The sequence below is a fragment of the Corythoichthys intestinalis genome, chromosome 14 (assembly GCF_030265065.1).
Source record: "Corythoichthys intestinalis isolate RoL2023-P3 chromosome 14, ASM3026506v1, whole genome shotgun sequence".
NCBI lineage: Eukaryota > Metazoa > Chordata > Actinopteri > Syngnathiformes > Syngnathidae > Corythoichthys > Corythoichthys intestinalis.
Genome location: NC_080408.1, coordinates 19145732 through 19168459, shown reverse-complemented (window position 1 = coordinate 19168459; position 22728 = coordinate 19145732). Strand labels below are relative to the sequence as shown.

At 37.6% G+C, this 22728-nt stretch overlaps 1 protein-coding gene across 1 annotated transcript in view; it reads left to right on the top strand.

Moving 5' to 3' along the window:
- LOC130929809 (protein lifeguard 3-like) overlaps positions 1–22728 on the top strand; it is a 36931-nt gene that overhangs the window by 10350 nt on the left and 3853 nt on the right. Inside the window, exons 2-9 of the mRNA XM_057857335.1 lie at positions 3210–3527; positions 13111–13178; positions 13309–13373; positions 13450–13503; positions 13590–13640; positions 13733–13772; positions 22227–22264; positions 22439–22526. Coding sequence (XP_057713318.1) covers positions 3215–3527; positions 13111–13178; positions 13309–13373; positions 13450–13503; positions 13590–13640; positions 13733–13772; positions 22227–22264; positions 22439–22526 — 717 coding nt within the window. The 5' untranslated portion in view covers positions 3210–3214. The remainder of the gene's footprint in view (positions 1–3209; positions 3528–13110; positions 13179–13308; positions 13374–13449; positions 13504–13589; positions 13641–13732; positions 13773–22226; positions 22265–22438; positions 22527–22728) is intronic.

Here is a 22728-nt window from a genome sequence, read left to right as displayed (position 1 = left end):
TTGCAAGATGACACAAAATGACATCTGTCATAAGCATTCATTAGTGCTCATGGCAGTGTCATGTCATAATTATGATGGTCATATGGCAGTCTGATGGCGCCACTGTCGAATAAAGTGTTACCAAATTCCATAACTAGCATTTAATGAAACAAGAACAACAGTAACTGAAGAAATAATTAGCACAGAACATGAATTTTGATTTATTTACATCTGTAGTGCTGCAATGCACGCTAGGAGGCAGGTTGGACAACAACAGTGTTGACAGCAGATGGCAGCAGAGGTTGACTGTTTTTCCCAAGAGAATAGTGATGGCTGAATTTTAGCTTCTTGAAGCAATGAAGCTTTGCAGCCAATTGGTTCAAATGGTGGAAGCCTCTTCTGAAGAAGGTACACAAGAAAGCCCGCCCGTCTCATCAGATCATAGGACATGGTTCCAGTAATCCATGTGCTTTGTTGACATTTCTTCAGCAAACTATTTACGGGCTTTCTTGTGTACCGTCTTCAGAAAAGGCTTCCTCCTGGGGTGACAGCCATGCACACCAATTTGATGTAGAGTGCGGCGTATGTTTTGAGCACTAACAGGCTGACCCCACACCTCTTCTATCTCTGCAGCAATGCTGACAGCACTCCTGTAATGAGTCACATGACATTTTGGAAGGAAAATGACAAGCAGTACTCAATGTGGACATTTAGGGATGTACGTTTTTTCAAAGGGTTGTACTCACTTTTGTTGCCAGTAGGTTTAGATATTACTAGCTATATTTTGAGTTATTTTGAGTGGAAAATAAATTAGCTCTATTACATAAGATGCACACAGACATCTCATTTCATTGTGTCATTTTGTCAGTGTTGTCCCATTATAAGATATACTTAAATATCTGCAGAAATACGAGGGGTGTACTCACTTACTCATTTACCAACACTAGCTTTAAATGGAATAATTCTATGATAACTTGGTAAAAATTTTTTCCCATGAACAATTTGAGCTCCTCAATATTTTATTTACAGTAAATAATCTAAATGATGTCAAAAATTATGTAATACACATTATGGTAATGATCACCTATAGAGGTGAAGTTGGCATTTGTAAATCTAGCTCAACTATTGAAAAAATCAAAATAAAGCCAAACAATCCTCCTTTAAGGCGTCTTTTGTCTTGCCTTTTTCTGGTGCATTATGGGCCAGAATTACTCTATTTAAAAAAAAAAAAAAAAAAAAAGATTATTATGGGACCAATAACACAGTGCAACAGTAACGAAAGTTGCATGGTTGGACACTAGATTTTCCTTAAATATTTTTTTATACAAAGTGAGAACCATTATATCTTATCATCTGCTAAAATATATAGTTTTAACCACATTTATATGGCAGAAAACACTTAGGTGACTTGAAGTTCCGCTCAGAGACCCCCAATTTTTCCAAATTTCCAAATTGTCCGATTTGCATGTGTGATACATCATTGGAAAGCTTAAAATCTCAGTTTTCTGGGGGAAGAAAAATTTTGAACAGGAGGGCATTTAAAAAAAAAAAATTAAACAGCAAAACCCTAACTGGAGGCGAGAGCAGAATTAAGGACGCCACGGTTTTAACGAGATATTATTGCGTACTTACCTTGTTTCGATCCAAAAACTCCATGTAGTATGTATCACCGAGTGTCAAGACACAGTTATGAATGGCCACAGCCAGATTTTTTTGGGATTTTATGGGTGAAACATGGTGATATAACAAGGATCGCGATGCAGAAATCGCAGACAACAAGGAGTGGTTGAGATTTTCTTTTTCATATAGTTACGCTTTTAAATGTTATTTTTCAATTTTTCTTTGTTTGGATCGATTATTTATCATCTAACATATCGGGGAAATGTGACAGTAACAAAAAAAAATACAATTAAGCAATAGTTATGAGGTATATATCCGTGACTTTTTTCCAGACTTTTTTCATTGTGACGTAATTTGTTTAAAAGTTTATAATATGCGAGTGAATAATTTTTAAAGTCGTTTTCTTTTTTTAAATGAAATATTAGACATCAATTAATGATTCTAAGCTAAAAATGACAGACATTTTGAATAATAAATATAAATACTTACTTTCTTTTTATGGCCAGGTTGAAACAAAAGCGGTTGCAGGACGTCTGTTTTCAGGGTAAAACGGACAAATTAAAAATAGTTTGGGGGCTTAATGCATCATGAGTCTTCTATGGCAGCATATAGACAAATTGTTCTATCAAACACAACAGTTGTTTTGGCTTAAAATACTGCAGTTTCTTTTAAAGAGGACTGCAAGAGCAGAAACTGCATATTCAGTCTTGTCTGTCTTCCACCATATATTTTTTTATTACATTGATTGAATATTTATGATGCTCGATTGATGTGAAAACATCATAGGCACATTAAAGTAATGAGTTCATGACTCTAAAATAATTTTTTGAAAAAACATACAAAATACTATTTTAATAACCTTGTGGACCGGGCCACCTAATAGACATACAGTAACTATCTTTCTGCTATTTCAGGTTTTCATTACTAGATCTCTAAAATCTTCAAAGACTGGTCAGGTTAGCTTCATGAGAATCACCAATTAAGCCCCAGCTAATTGAATGGTCCTATTTAACACTGAGTAAATTAATTCGTGGGTAAATTGAGATGAGATCATAACACTCCGTGAGTTCTGGTCTCGGGCATGTCTTGCTCTCAGATATCGTGGATGACACAACTAGCCTTGCCTGGTAGTCTGACATGTCTCTGATTGGAAAGGTGTGGTACATTAGGATTATTTTATTGGACATTAATAGGAACTGAGGACACCAATTTATGAAGCTTCGTGGAAGGAATTCCTGTGTTGTTAAAAGGGTGGCGTAACACATTTGTAAGCATGCCCCTAACGCAGGTGTTTTTGGACAGTGTTGCAGACATCAAATTCAAAATCTTTATACATATGCACAAAAAATGGTTTATTACTCTGAACATTAAACTTGATACAGGTTGAAAATTGTTTTTAAAATCATTTTTTTCTTTTTACGTTTAACACATCCCAATATCATTAGAATTGGGGAGTTTCAAAAATACCCGTTTATGATCTAAAAATAGCATCTCAATTGTGGATTTTAGACCAATTAATTACAATTAAAACAATTGTCACACTCTAATATATTTATTAAACTCAGACTTTCACCAACATGTTTTATTAACAAACCACTGTTTCCTTTCAGGCAAGATGTCCAAATCAGACTACCCTCCGAGTTACGATGAATCCCATGTCCCACCTTATGCACCACAGGATGGGAATTACCCAGCACCTCCAGCATATGGCTTCCCTTCTTTTGGCGGACCTCAGCCAGGCCAGCCTCCTGCTCCTTATCCCACCGGGCCAAACACTCCTCTTTACCCAGGTCAGCCACAGGGCTATCCCCCTGGTCCATACCCAGGACAGCCAAATCCTGCTGGGCCCCCAGGAGCCGGCTATCCCGGTCAGCCCCCAATGCCTCCCATCATCCCACCTACCATGCCTTCGGATGTTTTGAGCTCTGGTAAGACTGTGTGTAGCTTTCAGGTGTGAAAGCAGGTGAATAGAACCGTAGCTGCAGTTTGAATTGGTCCAAATAAGATTTTCGAGTGAGATTTTCCAATCTGATGTAAATCTGATATATTGTAGGTTAGACTTTTCTCACTGTGCCTGCAGTCGAAATATTACCGTAACCAGAAATCGGAATGACAAAAAATTAGTGATGCATATATTAAAAAAAAAAAAAAAAAAAATTAGTGATGCACGATAATACATTTTTCAACCGATATCGATAACCGATAATTTCCTGCCTCTTCCACCCGATAACCGATAATGTCACGCCGATAATTCTATTCAAATATGTATATAAAATTTTAAAGTATACAAAAATCAAATGTTACTGTGCAAAAATGTAATTTAGTGCTATTTTTTTCCACATCAAATGTGAACAAGTTGTAAATTCCAACAACTAAACAATGGCAATGACCAGTGTTGTCACAGATGACTTGAAAAAGTAATCTAATTACTGATTACGCCTCAAAAAAGTAATCTAGTTACTTTACTGATTACTTCATTATCAAAGTAACTAAGTTGCTTTACAAGTAATCTATCAGTTACTTTTTACCCATTTTTCTCCCTTTGCCGCCTAAACATAAGAATGACAACAGAAAAATCTCATCACATGTAATTGACTTTCCGATGATTGAATTTAAAGGGGAATTTCAGAATTTCGCGCTAGCTTAGCCACTCCGGAGCCCTAAAACTAAAAAATATCTGACAAACTGCTTGGAATTTGTTGAAATCAACTCCACCGACCAATTAAACCCCGCTAACTCTAAGATTAAGCCTAATGTCAAAACTTCTGAATTTCGGGTTATGGTTAACAGCATATCAGTGCCAATGTAAAACAATGTAAACTGATGGCACAATAATCAACAACACACAAGTGGATTGTACAGTGCAATAAACACAAAGGTGGTGGCGAGCGCGGATGCGCGTGCAGCCGTGCACATTAACAACCCGGAAGTACTCCTCTCAACACACACGCGGTCAATTTGGCCACAAAACGTGGCGGCAACTAAGCACTTTACACTCAATCGGACTAACAACACATCCCACAGTTGCTAAACGAACACATCACCTCACGGCATAAATGTGCAACACGCATATGATGTAAACAAAGCTTGCCAACTTGGAGCGATGACTGCCCGTAGTTGCTACGGCAAAGCTACGAAACGGCCGCGCATGTAGGGGGTCCAACCTTTCGCTGATACCCTCCAGAATGAAGGAAAAATACATTCATGGATATCCACAGATCAACATTCTCTCGCAACGTCTCAACAGTTGGCGCGAATGTCCACCCGCCTCTGTCCGACAACACGTGACGCGAGACCAAAACAGAATATAGCTAAGAGGTTGTCATGGAAACACGTACCGGGAACCTTTTATTTTGGCATTTTCCATTCAAAATGCTCTTCGTACATGACTACAATATTCTTCATTCTACATACGTTATGTGGCAGTGAAAAAATAGTAACGCAGAGACACTAAGGAAACTAACTTTAATCAGATTACTGGTGTAGAAATATGAACGTTTTAGGTTACTCGTTACTGAAAAAAGTAATCAGATTACAGTAGCGCGTTCCTAACTAACACGTTACTGACAACACTGGCAATGACATTGTGTAATGGTAAGCTTTTGGCAACAATTACTTTGAGAGTAAACACCCAAGTTGTACAAAAATGCCTTTAAAAGTAAGCCATTCCTAACACATATCACATTATTACACTGCAAAAACACCTCCTTAAAACTAGCAGAATTGGACAAAACTGTTGATTGCGCACATTTGGAGGCTAAATCAAGTATATAATTATCAGATTGCATTATCGGTTGAATTTAGTTTTATCTGGATTATCTGTGTGACGTCATAATTGCCATTATCGGCCGATAATTATCGGTGACCGATATTATCATGTATCTCTACAAAAAATCAATATATGTGCGTTAAAAGGAGGGATGTCCCGATCACATAATATTTATGGACCCGAAACCAAGTCACGGATCTGATAACTTGGCAAAGTATTACGGAAAGAAAAATGCATCCAATTGAAAATATTAATCCTAATAATTTCAAATTGCAGGGATCACTCTTGACAATGCTGTTTTAACATTATCTTCCCATGACAGTTTTCAGAACGTTCGCCTTACGATGGAATTTACTTTCGCTTCCACTGTTTTCGCCCATGTATTGATGTTTTGTAGTATAAAAAATACTGCAATTTACACTGCTGGCCAAAAGTATTGGCACCCCTGCAGTTCTGTCAGATAATGCTCAATTTCTTCCAGAAAATGATTGCAATTACAAATGCTTTAGTAGTAATATCTTCATTTATTTTGCTTGCAATGAAAAAATAAAAACGAGAATGAAAAAAATTAAATCATTCTTATTTTACACAAAACTAAAAAATGGGCCAGATAAAAGTATTGGCACCCTCAGCCTAATACTTGGGGGCACAACCTTTAGACAAAATAATTGAGGACAACCACTTCCGGTATACATCAATGAGTTTCTTTCAATGCTCTGCTGGAATTTTAGATCATTCTTCTTTGGCCAACTGCTCCAGGTCTCTAAGATTTGAAGCATGCCTTCTCCAAACTGCCATTTTCAGATCTCTTCACAGACGTTCTATGGGATTCAGGTCTGGACTGATTGCTGGCCATTCTCCAGTGCTTTCTCTCAAACCATTTTCTAGTGCTTTTTGATGTGTGTTTCGGGTCATTGTCCAGCTAGAAGACCCATGACCTCTGAGGGAGACCCAGCTTTCTTTCACAGGGCCCTACATTATGCTGAAAAATTTGTTGGTAGTCCTCAGACTTCATAATGCCAGTCACACGGTCAAGCAGTCCAGTGCCAGACTAAGCAAAGCAACCCCAAAACATCAGGGAACCTCTGCCATGCTTGACTGTTGGGACCAGGTTGCGTTCTTTGAAGGCCTGGTTTTTTTTTTTTCCTGTAAACTATGTTGATGCCTTTTCCAAAAAAGCTCTACTTTTGTCTCATCTGACCAGAGAACATTCTTCCAAAACGTTTTGGCTCTCAAGTAAGTTTTGACCTGGCTTTTTTATGTCTCTGGGTCAGAATTGGTGCCTTCCTGGGTATCCTACGATAGAGTCCCTTTTCATTCAGATGTTGACATATAGTGCGGGTTGACACCGTTGTACCCTCGGACTGCAGGACAGCTTGAACTTGTTTGGATGTTAGTCGAGGTTCTTTATGCGCTGTCCTCACAATCTTTTGTTGAAATCTTGTCAATTTTTCACATCTAGGGAGGTAAGACACAGTGCCATGGGCTTTACACTTATTGATTACACTGCGCACGGTAGACACAGGAACATTCAGGTCTTTGGAGATGGAGTTGTAGCCTTGAGATTGCCCATGCTTCATCACAATTTTGCTTCTCAAGTCCTCAATCAGTTCTTTGGTCTTCTTTCTTTTCTCCATGCTCACTGTGGTACACACAAGGACACAAGACAGAGGTTGACTCAACTTGAATCCATTTTAACTGGCTGCACGTGTTATTGAGTTATTGCCACCTCCTGATATGTGCCACAGGTAAGTAACAGGTGCTATTAATTACACAAATTAGAGAAGCATCACCTGATTTTTCAAAGGGTGCCAATACTTTTGTCTGGCCCACTTTTGGAGTTTTGTGTAAAATGATTTAATTTAATTTTCTTTTCCATTCTCTTTTGTGTTTTTTTTTTTTTTATTATTGCAAGCAAAATAAATGAAGATATTACTACCAAAGCATTTGTAATTGCAATCATTTTCTGGAAGTAATTGAGTACTATCTGACAGAATTGCATGGGTGCCACTACATTTGGCCAGCACTATAAATGCATTTTAAAAACCAAATATGTTCCATCCGCTCCTGATCACAGACTCAATTTCCTACCTGAATGTAGCCTATGGTGATAGGTTGGATGAAAAGCTATCAAGAGGACTCCACAGGGTTGTTCATCACAAACAGCGCTGTAGCAGTTATTAGTTCCTCAAGTTTGCACTTGCACAGGATGCGATGAATGTTGTAGTCAGAATTTTAAGGATAATTTACTTGCGCTTACAAAGACATGATTACATCATTTTTAAAGCCAGCGATGGGAACGACTTCAACTGAATTATTCAGACACAATTGACAGTGTTTAGTTCTGTAATTACTTTTCAGTAGTTGCCAGCTCTCTGAATCTAGTTTTACTGCAATTATGAATTCACAAGTGAGTGGCGTTGCACAATGTGCAGTGTGCTATGAGACAGGTCAAAATGCCAGGGTATATCAATTTTATTAAATGATCACAACAAAATTCGGGGTTTGGCTACAAAGCGAGCTAGGTTTTTATTTTTTTTTTTTCAGAAAAACATGGGAGGGAATGTAAACAAGAAGAATGTCAGAAATGTCCATGAAATACAGGGCGAGGTGCAGAATATTCAGCGATAAAACAGCACCTGTCATTGGGTTCTGCAAGGCAAGGCAAGGCAAGGCAAATTTATTTATATAGCACAATTCAACACAAGGCAATTCAAAGTGCTTTACATCACATGAAGATCATAAAAATCACATTTAAATCAACACAACGTAGAAACGAAGACAAAAGATCGCATTTAATCACAGAATAAAAATAAATAAATAAAATAAAACAAAAACTACTACTAATAATAATAACTGAAATCAGCAATGGAGATAAAAACAAGAGGAATAGAAAGCAGGTAGATTGAAATATATAGACAATTATAGATATGCAGTGCTAAACAAAAGCGTTTTTAGCCCTGATTTAAAAGAGCTAACAGTTTGAGCATACTTCAGACGTTCGGGTAACTTGTTCCAGAGGTGAGGAGCATAATAACTAAATGCTGCCTCACCCTGCTTGGTTCTTGTTCTTGGAACATGCAGAAGACCGGTTCCAGACGACCTTAGGGGTCTAGATGTCTCATAGGACTCTAACAAGTCAAGCATGTATTTTGGTCCAAGGCCATTAAGTGTTTTGTAGACGAGCAGTAGTATTTTATAGTCTATCCTTTGACTTACTGGAAGCCAGTGTAGCGATTTCAAAACTGGTGTAATGTGGTCCAGCTTCCTTGTATTTGTGAGGACTCTGGCTGCAGCATTCTGTACCAGCTGCAACTTCCTGACTGATTTTTTATCAAGACCTGTAAATATACCGTTGCAATAGTCCAATCTGCTGAAAATGAATGCATGCATAAGTTTTTCCATGTCTTGTTGAGTCAGAAGCCCCTTAATTCTGGTTATATTTTTTAGGTGGTAATAAGCGGATTTAGTGACGGACTTTAAATGGCTATCAAATTTTAGGTCTGAGTCAATAATTACGCCAAGGTTTCTGACTTGATTTGTAGCTGTAAGTGACATTGTGCTAAGTTGGCTGCTTATCTTTGACCTTTCCTTTTTTGGCCCAAAAATGATCACCTCTGTCTTCTCCACATTTAACTGGAGAAAATTCTGGCACATCCATTCATTGATTTGATGAATGCATTTGCTCAGGGTGACTAAGGGACTATAATCATGTGGGGACACAGAAATGTACAGTTGTGTGTCATCTGCATAGGCGTGATAGGAGATGTCATACTGTTCCATTATCTGAGCTAATGGAAGCATATAGATGTTAAATAAGAGTGGTCCAAGAATTGACCCTTGAGGGACTCCACACGTGAATTTGGTTCGTTCTGACTGATGGTTTCCGATTGACACAAAGAAATCCCTATCATGTAAATAGGATGTGAACCACTGAAGAATAGTGTCAGTAAGCCCTACCCACTGTTCCAATCTGCTGAGTAGTATGTTGTGATCAACCGTGCAAAAGAAGATGAAAAAAAATGCAAATGGTTTTCATTCAGGAGCATAAAATACTGCGTGAAATGTGAAATAAACATGCTTTTTGCTGTCAAAGGCACTTTAAGCTGTAGGAACCCAATCAATAAAAACAAGTAAAAATTAGGGCTGGTAAAATTATCGCGTTAATGGGGGGGTAATTAATTTTTTAAATTAATCACGTTAAAATATTTGACGCATTTAACGCACATGGCCCGCTCAAACAGATTAAAATGACAGCACAGTGTCATTTCCACTTGTTATTTGTGTTTTTTGGTGTTTTTTCGCCGTCTGCTGGCACTTGGGTGCGACTGATTTTATGGGTTTCAGCACCATGAGCATCGTGTAATTATTGACATCAACAATGGCAAGCTACTAGTTTATTTTTTGATTGAAAATTTTACAAACTTTATGAAAACGAAAACATTAAGAGGGATTTTAATATAAAATTTCTATAACTTGTACTAACATTTATCTTTTAAGAACTACAAGTCTTTCTATCCATGGATCGCTTTAACAGAATGTTAATAATGTTAATGCCATCTTGTTTATTTATTGTACAAATACAGTACTTTTGTACAGTATGTTGTAGAGCTGTCCCGACTAGTCGACATCGTCGACGTCATCAATGACGTAAATCCGTCGACGGTTATTGAAGGGTTAAAAAAATATATGCGTGGAAAGTTCAGAATGTCGGACGCTCTGTATGCAAGCGGGGAACGAACATTGGTGCGTGCGTTCTGATGGCATATGAGACTCCAGTTCCTTTCTCTTATCAACACACTGTAAAATTAAAGTTCAGACATACAAAATAAGAAAACACATCTATATTAAACACTGTAACGTTAGCACTGCTACACTGAGGTGAATTGGGGAAAAAGGCAACTTACTTTTATTTTAGCCTGCTATAAAACATTGCCAGTCGTCTCGTGAAAGCAAAGTTAAAAGGTGACACTTCAAACATGAAAAATCGCTGGTTAACAGCATTTGCAAACGAAAAAAATGACCCAAAAAATCTATTACTGACACTAAATGCAATTACAAAAAGTGCTTATTTTGCGAAGTGTAAAGCTGAAGTTAGTGGTTTAGCGAACGTACTTCCGGTGAACATTTCAAAATAAAAGCATGTCATATTCTTCATATAGATAGCGATTTCTGGAGTTAATCCCACATATTTAAAAATTCAGATTCTACACGAAGAATACCTTTAAAATGACACCCTTTATGAAAAATCTGATTGGCAATGAATTATTATTATAATTATTATAATACTATTATACAGTGCTGCTCGAAAGTTTGTGAACCCCACAGCGATGGTCAGATTTTTTGTAAAAAAAACTAAAATAACCTTATTAAATGTTAAGTTATACCCAAATCCACAATACTGACATTCCAAATAATGGACTGAAACAAAAGAAATAGTTATATTGTCATTCTTTATTTAACAAAAGTGGTTGATTTAAGAAAAACTCAGATATCATGTGTGCGAAAGTATGTGAACCCCTTCAGTTAATAGGATATTGCGCCTCCTTTTGCAGAGATTACCTCAACCAAACGGTTTCTGTAGTGACTAATCAGCCTCTCACATCTACTTTGGGGGATTTTTGCCCATTCTTCCTTGCAGAACGCAGTCAGTTGAGAGAGGTTTGATGGGCGTCTGGCATGAACTGCTCGCTTCAGGTCCCGCCACAGCATTTCAATGGGATTTAGGTCAGGACTTTGACTGGGCCAGTCCAGAACACGAATCTTCTTCTTTTTCAGCCATTCCTTGGTTGTATTGCTGGAATGCTTTGGATCATTATCATGTTGCATGATCCACCTTCTGCCAAGCTTTAACTTCAAAACAGATGGCGTCAGGTTATGTTCTAGGATTTGACAATATTCCTCAGAATTCATGATTCCCTGGACTATGTGGAGTTGTCCAGGTCCTGAGGATGAAAAGCAAGCCCAGATCTTGACATTCCCACCTCCATGCTTCACTGTTGGGAGAAGGTTCTTTTGGTGGTATGCAGTGTTGACTTTTCGCCAGAAATGGCGGTTTTGGTTGTGACCAAACAGTTCAATTTTGCACCTACATCAGTTGATGAAAACTCTTTTTAATTTAGTCTCGACAACACAACTGTTAAAAAAACAAAAAAAAACTACTGAATTGATTGATTAGGAAATCAGGTTGAAATAATAGAAAATTCCAAAATGTTGAGGGGGTTCACAAACTTTTGAGCAGCACTGTATATAGTACTATACTATAATATTAATGCTAGGTGTTTTTTTTAAAGAATTGTTTTGAATCATGTTGGAAAGGCGAAGTCAGTGTTCTGAATCTGTTTACATTCCATTCTTTTGCACTAGTTAATTCTATCAGCATTTGAACTCGTTGTTTATTTTTTTGATTTATTATTGTTATTTACGTGTTTATTTGTACTTAAATAAATAATTTACGTGTTCCAATATGTTTTTGTGAATTGATACGCGTCAACAAAAATTTCATTGCTAAATTAGTAAAAACAAATTTAAAAAAGTTTTAATTATTAGATTAGTCGACTAATCATAAAAATAGCCGGCTGACTAATCGGGAGAAAATTAGTCGTTTGGGACAGCCCTAGTATGTTGAATAGAGGCGTGCGAAATTTCCGATTCATAGATTATTCACGATTCGGCCGTGGAAGATTCGAGAACGATTCATAAACATCCAAATTCCGATTATTGAATTATACCAGGTAAAGCGGAAATAAAACACAGTCAGCGCGGTCTTCAGGACGCCGCGGTCTTCGGGACGCAATGAGGAAAGGACCGAGAGTAAATATCTTGTTCAACTCATGCATCTAGATAAAAAAAAATCATACCTGGCTGCGGCTGACAGCCGCTACAAACAGCGACCGGTTGCTAGTTGCTACAAACATACGGCAACATATGGCTATGGTAGATATCACATATTGTAGAACTAGATGTGAAATGACAGTAACGACAGTGTTGGAACATATGCAAAGAACTAGATGCGAAATGACAGACTTGCCGCCATCTTTAAGCAGTAGACTTCTCTAGAAGGCTCTGTTGTAGAGAACCTTTTAACTAAAATATCCCTAAATCGGCAAAATCTTGACTTGAATCTATCTTTAAATGATGAAACAGTTTTAAAACTTTGACATGTCGAAAGTAGACGGATGGGAAATTATGGAATAACGGGAACAACATTAAATTATTTTTTTGATCCAGAATGGAGACTTGAGTATTTTATTTACTGTTTTTAACTATTAACTTGATACTAAAATAGTTTGGTTTAGCCTGAGAGGATTTTGAACAACTTTGGAACTAGTGTACAAAACATTTAAAGTGTGGTGGGGTGCATCAATAATCGATTTATAATCGAATCGGAACCTCTGAATCGTAATCGTAATCGAATCGTTAGGTGCTCAAAGATTCCCAGCTCTAATGTTGAATGTATGTATCTGTCTTGTGTCTTCTTTCCATTCCAACAATAATTTACAGAAAATATGGCATATTTTATAGATGGTTTAAATTGCGATTAATTACGATTAACTAATTTTTAAGCTGTGATTAACTCGATTAAAAATTTTAATCGTTTGACAGCCCTAGTAAAAATAATATAAATGAAGTACAATGAAGCTCACTGATGTGTGGTTATGTCTTTTTAAAACTGAGAAGCATCTGGTTTGTAAATTCTTTGACAATGGGTTGACTTCATTTTTTTGCTCTTATAATGACAGATGATGATTTTGCTGCGAGGGGAAGCGATTGGGATAGTTTGAGCGTTCGGCACGCTTTCATCAGAAAGGTACCGTTCAGTGTTTCAAGAGTCAGAATGCAAAACAACTTCCCTGTTAACTGCATATGTTAACAATGTTGCTTGGTATCTTTGCACAATTATGGTACAAGATGTCCTCTGTTTTGCCTGTGTTGTTAAGGTCTATTTGATTCTGGCTTTGCAACTCCTTGTAACAACAGCCATTGTGGCCGTATTCACTTTTGTGTGAGTATTTTTATTCTTCCTATCTTGGAACTATATGAGATCGTCATGTTTGTGTTGTTGTTGTTTTTTTTAACAGCCATCCGGTCAGGATGTTTGTACAGCGGAACCAGGCTATCTACTGGGCATCATAGTGAGTCGAAACATGTTTAGCGTGAACTAAAATAAGGGTTAAGTGGCTGAACAATGTACTAATTTTTAAATGCTTGATTTTTGCAGTGCTGTGTACTTCATTACCCACCTTGTTTTGGTTTGCTGCAAGGGCCCCCGGTAAGTGTTATTACACCATTTTAAAAAACCTAATTTGGAAAAAGTGCCACTTAAAATTAATCTACATTGTTTTGTTATATCACACTCTTTAGGAGGAAGTTTCCATGGAACCTGATATTGCTCTCCATTTTTGTGAGTTGGAAGCTAATGCTAACTTGAATTACCATAGTAAATAAGACACATGCCGGTTTCTGTATTAGACTCAATAAATGAAAGGAACTGTCCTCGAGAAAGTTTACCACTGGGTTGTGTCTCAAAGACAACAGTGGGAGGATTGAGTCAGCACACTTTGGCACAAAGCCTTCAATGACACACTCTTTCTTCCTCTTTGCGTGTTTGTTGGTTTAATGGCTGTGGACGGAATGTATTGCTTTGTCGTGCTTATGACAGTCGTCGAGGTGTGAGCAGTTGATTTTCTTTCCCCCTTCAGCTAACATTATGCATGTCAAAAAATGAATATGACTTTACTAATGTCATTTTACATGTAGAAAACAAAATTGGCATTCAGATTTGCCATTTCCTAGTTATTCTTCCCAAAACAATGCATCAGGGAACACCCACTTTTTTCAGAAAATCTGGCTGTGACATCCGGCCCAGAATTGATGATCCTGTCTAGATTTCTAGCGCTGACTTAGCTTCACTGCTGGCCAAAAGTATTGGCACCCCTGCAATTATGTCAGATAATTCTCAATTTCTCCCAGAAGATGATTGCAAATACAAATGCTTGGTAGTATTATCTTCATTTATTTTGCTTGCAATGAAAAAACACAAAATAATCATTATCATTTTGCACAAAACTCCAAAAATGGGCTGGACAAAAGTAATGGCACCCTTTGAAAGCTCATGTGTTCTCTAATTTGTGTAATCAAAAGCACCGGTTTCATACCTGTGGCACATAAAAGGTGGTGGAAATAACCAAATCACACTTGCAGCTAAGCCTGTCGCAATATGCAATAATTCCATTTATCGCGCGATAAATAAAAATGAAGGCGGTAATTTTTCCGCTGCGATTTATCGCCTCGCGTGCGTGCGCGTGGGCGGCAGACGTGCTGTTAAAAGTTCGGATTCCTCGTTACCAACTGCGCAAAATGCATCTTCGTTCCAGGTCCGGCAAAAACTAGCGCCGGAGCCAATCGTTCCCATTATATCCTATTGTTCAACGTATACCGGCCGCGTCAGTGCTCCGGAGTGACTGTGGACCATCGATGGCGCGCCGTTGTTGTTGACGTACGGGCGCTTCCGTCAGGAGTGACATTTCACGCAGGGCAGCTATTTTTCGGCACACACCGGATATTTACAACGAAGTCCGCCAAAACATTGTTACCAACTTGGCTGCTACGAACAACCTCGCTTTGACAATGAACAGCTGAATGAAATTAAGAGCGCTGTGCTTCAAACTCGTCCTGTTTATGAAAGTCGATTGTCATATGCTGGTGTTGTGTAGTAATGAGCAGACGTGACTTCAGCGGCGCTTGCTAACTTTTTTAATGCGCGCACACACTAGATATCATCAAATAGCAAACTAGATGTGCTACATCCCATGCCATTGGTTACGTGAGCCCAGAGTGATTATGGGACACGTAGTCCATATACTACATAGATGAATTCTAAACTGTCATGACTGAATGGAAGTTAAGAAGGCCAAATCAATCCATACCAGTGACTATAGATAATGTTGCAAATATTGTTAATTCAGTACGTGACACAGGTGGATTCGGACCATAAATAGGATGTCTTGCTCATGTAGTAAACCTAGCTGCTATGAGAGCTGTAGCAATCAACAGTGTGCCCCCCCTCACTTTACAAACAGTAAAGATTGTTCTCAGCACTTTATACAAATTTTTTTCAGATCAGTAAGAAGTAAGCACATAAATATTATGCACTAAAATGCATGTTTATATGATGGCAATTTAATTTTTGCACGTTAGCAAAAAAAAAAAAAAGGGGGGAGGAATGAAACAAAAAATACAATTGTTATTTTTTTTACAGAGCATTAAATGTATTGAATCGGATCGAAAATCGTGTCCCCCGCATCAACAATTGGACCGAACCATGACTTAACTGTATCGTTGCATCCCTACGGAACACCATTGCAGAAGCTATGACGGGAAAAGTTTTCATTTGCCTAAATGCTTAAGTTATTAAGTGCATTTTTTTTTTTTTTAAACACATTTTATTTATTCTGTGTTTCTGTGCGGTATCAATATTGTTGTTTTTACTTAAGAGGCATGGTCTATTGTTTTTAGTTGTGATTTCTTAAAAAGTATTTTTGAATTTAAGAGTAAATATTTATCGCGTTTAAATGGGTGTACTTGATCTGTTAATATATACTGTATTCGCACTGTGTTATTGTAAATTGGTTTTAAAAAATTGGGGGGGCGTAATAATATCGCATATCGCAATAATTTATGAGAATAATTATCGCACACTAAAATTTCTTATTGCGACAGGCCTACTTGCAGCCAGTTAAAATGGATTAAAGTTGACTCAACCTCTGTCCTGTGTCCCTGTGTACCACATTGAGCATGGAGAAAACAAAGAAGGCCGAAGAACTGTCTGAGGACTTGAGAAGCAAAATTGTGATGAAGCATGGGCAATCTCGATGCGACAAGTCCATCTCCAAAGACCTGAATGATCCTGTGTCTAACGTGCGCAGTGTCATCAATAAGTGTAAAGCCCATGGCACTGTATGTAGCTAACCTCCCTAGATGTGGACAGAAAAGAAAAATTGACAAGAGATTTCAACAAAAGATTGTGCGGATGTTGGATAAACAACCTCGACTAACATTGAAACAAGTTCAAGCTGTTCTGCACTCTGAGAGTGCAACAGTGTGAACCCGTACTATCCGTCGGCATCTGAATGAAAAGGGACGCCCAGGAAGACCCCACTTCTGACCCAGAGACATAAAAAAGCCAGGCTGGAGTTTGCCAAAACTTACCTGAGAAAGCCAAAAACATTTTGGAATGTTCTCTGGTTAGATGAGACAAAAGTAGAGCTTTTTGGGAAAAGGCATCAACATAGAGTTTACAGGAAAAAAAACGAGGGCTTCAAAGATAAGAACACGGTCCCTATATTTTTGTGTTCTGTCAAATTCAGTATATTTGGAGTGATCATTTTCGAAAATGCGAAAATGTTACTGCTGAGGGTAGTTTGAAAACACCTAAAACGAAATGACCTGAGTTTGTTTGCACTTTAAAAAAAATATTTAAAAAGAAAACGACCAAAAACACATACACACGCAAAGGCTCAGAACCTTAAGCGTTATACAATTTTAAATTGAGTAGGACAGATTTAAGTCTTGTATATTTTGTATTAAAAATACATTGCTGATGATTATTGTTTTTCCATTTGAGAAAAATTATTATAATATTATAATTTTTAAAATAACTTTTCACATTTAAAAAAAAAAAAAAAAACTATTGGTTTTGGGACCGGCCGTTAGATGTCCGTTTTTTTTTTTTCCAGGGAGTTAGCAACCCTAGTGTGACGTCATCTTCCATTTCGAGAATTTTTTTGTGAGTGATGCCAAAGCAGCTAAGAAGGGAAGACTAATTAGGATCTAATTTCATGATAACGCCTTTTCTGTCACTTTTGGGATGGATTTGTGTCCTAAATCAGCTCTGCTATCATTTAAAAGTACCATACTCCCTATAAGATCACTGTCGCAAGCTTTTAATTTAAAAGCTTGCGTGAAAATTTCTCCCCTTTCGGCGAAATTCGCCGTTTAGAAGTCAAAAAGGGTGACCTAAGTGAATTGTGTAGATTGTGTAAAATTATTTGGGGCGGGGGGGGTCATAAATCCATCTAACTGACTAACGACATGTTTTATTGAAGTTGCGAAGCCTGTCGAGATATGCAATGACTCCATTTATGGCACGGTAAATAAAAATGAGGGCGGTAATTTTCACGGCTGCGTTTTATCACCTCGTGCGTGCGTGCATACATTTGTGCGTGCGGGTAGATGACAAATGAGACTCTTGAGTTCTTTTCGCAGATGTTTATTGGTCATCAACACACCGTAGAATTACAGTTCAGACATACAAAATAAGTAAACATACCTAATACAGTATGTTCAATGCATATACAGTGCCCTGCAAAAGTATTCGGCCCCCTTGAACCTTGCAACCTTTCGCCACATTTCAGGCTTCAAACATAAAGATATAAAATTTTAATTTTTTTGTCAAGAATCAACAACAAGTGGGACACAATCGTGAAGTGGAACAACATTTATTGGATAATTTAAACTTTTTTAACAAATAAAAAACTGAAAAGTGGGGCGTGCAATATTATTCGGCCCCCTTGCGTTAATACTTTGTAGCGCCACCTTTTGCTCCAATTACAGCTGCAAGTCGCTTGGGGTATGTTTCTATCAGTTTTGCACATCGAGAGACTGACATTCTTGCCCATTCTTCCTTGCAAAACAGCTCGAGCTCAGTGAGGTTGGATGGAGAGTGTTTGTGAACAGCAGTCTTCAGCTCTTTCCACAGATTCTCGGTTGGATTCAGGTCTGGACTTTGACTTGGCCATTCTAACACCTGGATACGTTTATTTTTGAACCATTCCATTGTAGATTTGGCTTTATGTTTTGGATCATTGTCCTGTTGGTGGATAAATCTCCGTCCCAGTCTCAGGTCTTGTGCAGATACCAACAGGTTTTCTTCCAGAATGTTCCTGTATTTGGCTGCATCCATCTTCCCGTCAATTTTAACCATCTTCCCTGTCCCTGATGAAGAAAAGCGGGCCCAAACCATGATGCTGCCACCACGTTTGACAGTGGGGATGGTGTGTTCAGGGTGATGAGCTGTGTTGCTTTTACGCCAAACATATCGTTTTGCATTGTGGCCAAAAAGTTCAATTTTGGTTTCATCTGACCAGAGCACCTTCTTCCACATGTTTGGTGTGTCTCCCAGGTGGCTTGTGGCAAACTTTAAACGAGACTTTTTATGGATATCTTTGAGAAATGGCTTTCTTCTTGCCACTCTTCCATAAAGGCCAGATTTGTGCAGTGTACGACTGATTGTTGTCCTGTGGACAGACTCTCCCACCTCAGCTGTAGATCTCTGCAGTTCATCCAGAGTGATCATGGGTCTCTTGGCTGCATCTCTGATCAGTTTTCTCCTTGTTTGAGAAAAAAGTTTGGAAGGATGGCTGGGTCTTGGTAGATTTGCAGTGGTCTGATGCTCCTTCCATTTCAATATGATGGCTTGCACAGTGCTCCTTGAGATGTTTAAAGCTTGGGAAATCTTTTTGTATCCAAATCCGGCTTTAAACTTCTCCACAACAGTATCTCGGACCTGCCTGGTGTGTTCCTTGGTTTTCATAATGCTCTCTGCACTTTAAACAGAACCCTGAGACTATCACAGAGCAGGTGCATTTATAAGGAGACTTGATTACACACATGGGATTCTATTTATCATCATCATCGGTCATTTAGGACAACATTGGATCATTCAGAGATCCTCACTGAACTTCTGGAGTGAGTTTGCTGCACTGAAAGTAAAGGGGCTGAATAATATTGTACGCCCCACTTTTCAGTTTTTTATTTGTTAAAAAAGTTTAAATTATCCAATAAATTTTGTTCCACTTCACGATTGTGTCCCACTTGTTGTTGATTCTTGACAAAAAATTAAAATTTTATATCTTTATGTTTGAAGCCTGAAATGTGGCGAAAGGTTGCAAGGTTCAAGGGGGCCGAATACTTTTGCAAGGCACTGTATCCGTCTTGTGTCTTATTTTTCCATTCCAACAATAATTTACAGAAAAATATGGCATATTTTATAAATGGTTTGAATTGCGATTAATTACGATTAATTAATTTTTAAGCTGTGATTAACTCGACTAAAAATTGTAATCGTTTGACAGCTCAAAATATAATATAATATAATATAATAACACTATTAATTAAATAGATAATAACCAAATAACCCTCACTGGGTTCTTCACAGAAAAAAGCCAGGAAATAAATAACACTATTGAGAAAAAAAACACTATTGGGGCTTTTGCGGTCACTTCCTGTTGATAGGACAAGTAGCGTTTTGGTGAAATTTAATTTAAAAAAATTTTTTTTAAACAGGTGAACGGTCATTTTTGGGGTTTCAAACAGAAGTGAGCCCACGTCACATGAGAATTCCGATCCTTTTGGTGTATGAACAGTGTCCGTGGATCTTTTTTTTTTTTTTTTTTTTTAATTAACAAAAATATATCCATAAATAATAAGGTTGTAACGGTACATGTATTCGTATTGAACCGTTTTGGTACTTGGTGCTCGGTTCGGAACGGGGTCGTCCCGAACGAGTTTCTGACGTAATGTAATCCTTACTTTTCGAGGCTGTGAGTCGATCAGGTTACAGTTTCTTTGTGTTGATTATATTTACTCTGTCTTCTCTACTATAATGAGGACCAACACGGTAGGACAGTAAGAAATGTCAACAGCGCGACAACGTAGCCGCCGCGAGAACGCAGTGAAATGTGGCCGTTAAAGTTAATCAGCCAATGCAAACCAGTCACAGTGCGGCCGCGTGTTAGACGCGTCCCAGAAGCGGCTCAACACAACCCACGCAAAAAGAACGGCAGAGTTTATTGTTTGACGCGAGACGCGACCCTCCTGCGTCAATACTACTACCGGTAGCTAGGATCGGGCAGACCGGAAGTCACTCGTGTAAAAATACGGTAGATCCGGTCGATTTTAAAACTAATATGCAATCGTAACCCACTTTTTGAGTCCATCAGATCTCTTTAGTGGTAGATCGGGGCGCAGTTGACTTGTCTTTGTTGATTTACTGCTGTCTTCTCTGCTATAATAATAACCAACACAGCCCCGTGTTCAATACAAAACCCTCCTACCACAACAAAGCAAGTAGGAACTAAAGTTATACAACATAAAATATACAATATTAATGAATACTACATCACATTTGTAAAATATAAACACATAATAAAATAAATAATAGCCCATTTAAATAAAATAAATTGAAATGAGCTAAAACACCTGTAATTAAATAAGAATAATACACAGATCCTGCTTACACAATTAAATTTATTGATTTCTGTGTGGCGCTTTAACATGAGAAAATCCACCAATAAAGGTTTTGAAAACCGTTCATAAGAAAAAAAAAATGATTCATTGAGGCATTTAATTTGTAAAATACATGTTAAAATCTTTGTCATTGGGTCAAAGCTGACCAATAAGCGGGGTCTGAAAGGCAAATTGTTGTTGGATTATCTTTAAATACCCGCTACTTTTTGAGCAGAATTCTAGCATTGTATTGGCTAATGTTCCTATTGTTGAAAGGTGTGTAACAAACAACCGAACCGAGATTTTTGTGTACCGTTACACCCCTAATATGTAGATATTATAATACTACAGAATTCAGATTCTACGCTAAGAATAGGTTTAAAATGACTCCTTTATGAAAAATATGATTGGCAATGAATAATTATAATTATTATAATACTATTATATATAGTGGTATAGCTACTATAATAATAATGCTAGATTTTTTTTACTATTATATATAGTAGTACAGCTACTATAATAATGCTAGATTTTTTTTTTAAAGAATTCTTTTGAATAATGTTGGAAAGGCGAAGTCAGTCTTCTGAATCTGTTTACATTCCATTGTTTTGCACTAGTAAATGCTATCAGCATTTGACCTCATTGTTTATGTGTGATTAATTATTGTTATTTATACGTTTATTTGTACTTAAATAAAGAGTTTAAGTGTTCCAAAATGTTTTTGTGAATTAATAAGCGTCAACAACAATGTCATTGCTAAATTAGTTTAGAAAAAAAAAAAAAAGGGGGGGGGGGGGATTAGATTGGTCGACTAATCGTAAAAATAGACTGACTAATCTGAAAATGAGTCGTTTGGGACAGCCCTAGTGTACCGGAACATATTTCCTCCACACCCTTCTCACCTTTCTAACCCCTGACCCATTTTCATGCCTGTTTAAAGGTCGTGTAAAATGGAAATCAAAATCAATGAAGAATTTGAAAGGCCAAAAAATCTGTTTTATCAATTTGCATATGGGGAAGGGGTGGTTAATCTGTAGTGGAGCGTGGTTAAACGGCAGCGTTGTAGTGAAAACAGAAGTTAACATTGGTGGTTTTGAAATGTTCAGAAATGTACAGAAATATACATACATATACAGAAAGGTTCAGAAATGTACAGAAGGCAATAGCGTTTCATCTATTCTTATTTGCAATGGGCTACAAAACCCAGGCTGTTAATTGCATGCCATTCTTATACCACATTAAAAAAAATAAAGTAAAGGTATATAATTTGCTCCACAAATGACTCAATCTTCACAGTGGCACTGATCTTTTAAGAGATGTTTCCATGACCGATAACAATTGTGACGATATATTAGCAGACTTTTCACAATTTAAAAGATTTACTAGGTGTTTTTACACAGTGAAATGCTTTTGACACCTAGGCACTTCTTTCTCAAGCATTTTTTTTTTTTTAAAAAAGGTGGTCATATCTCATGCAAATGTATCACTGCTCATCATTTTTGTCAGTCCCAGCAAAAAAAAAAAAAAAAAAAAAACTAATGTGTGTGTGTTTTTTTTTTTTAACACACAGACCCTGGCTCTTTCCTATATGGCTGGTTCCATATCGAGGTAAGATAAATGGTAAATGGTGTTATACTTATATAGCGCTTTTCCACCTTTCAAGGCGCTCAAAGCACTTTACACTATCTCGCCATCTACCTACTGGTGACGCAGCACCAGGAAAGATAATGGAGAGGTGTTCAGCTATTGTGGTTCCATAACTGTATTCATTGCTGCTTTCAGTTACTATGACACATCGGCAGTCTTTCTTGCTTTGTCCATCACTGTTGTCGTCTGCATCGCTGTCACAGTCTTCTGCTTCCAGACCAAGGTAGGTGGACGAGCGATGTGGAAGAGCTGGAGTGTTTATCATTAACGTGCTGCTACTCAAAAGTTAGGAGTCACCTGGACAATTTTGTGTTTTCCATGAAAAGTCACATTTTTATCAAATGAGTTGCTGTTGGGTTCCTCTAGTACACGTTAGTACTAGAACTTGTAGTACACGTTAGCACGAGAACTTGTAGTACACGTTA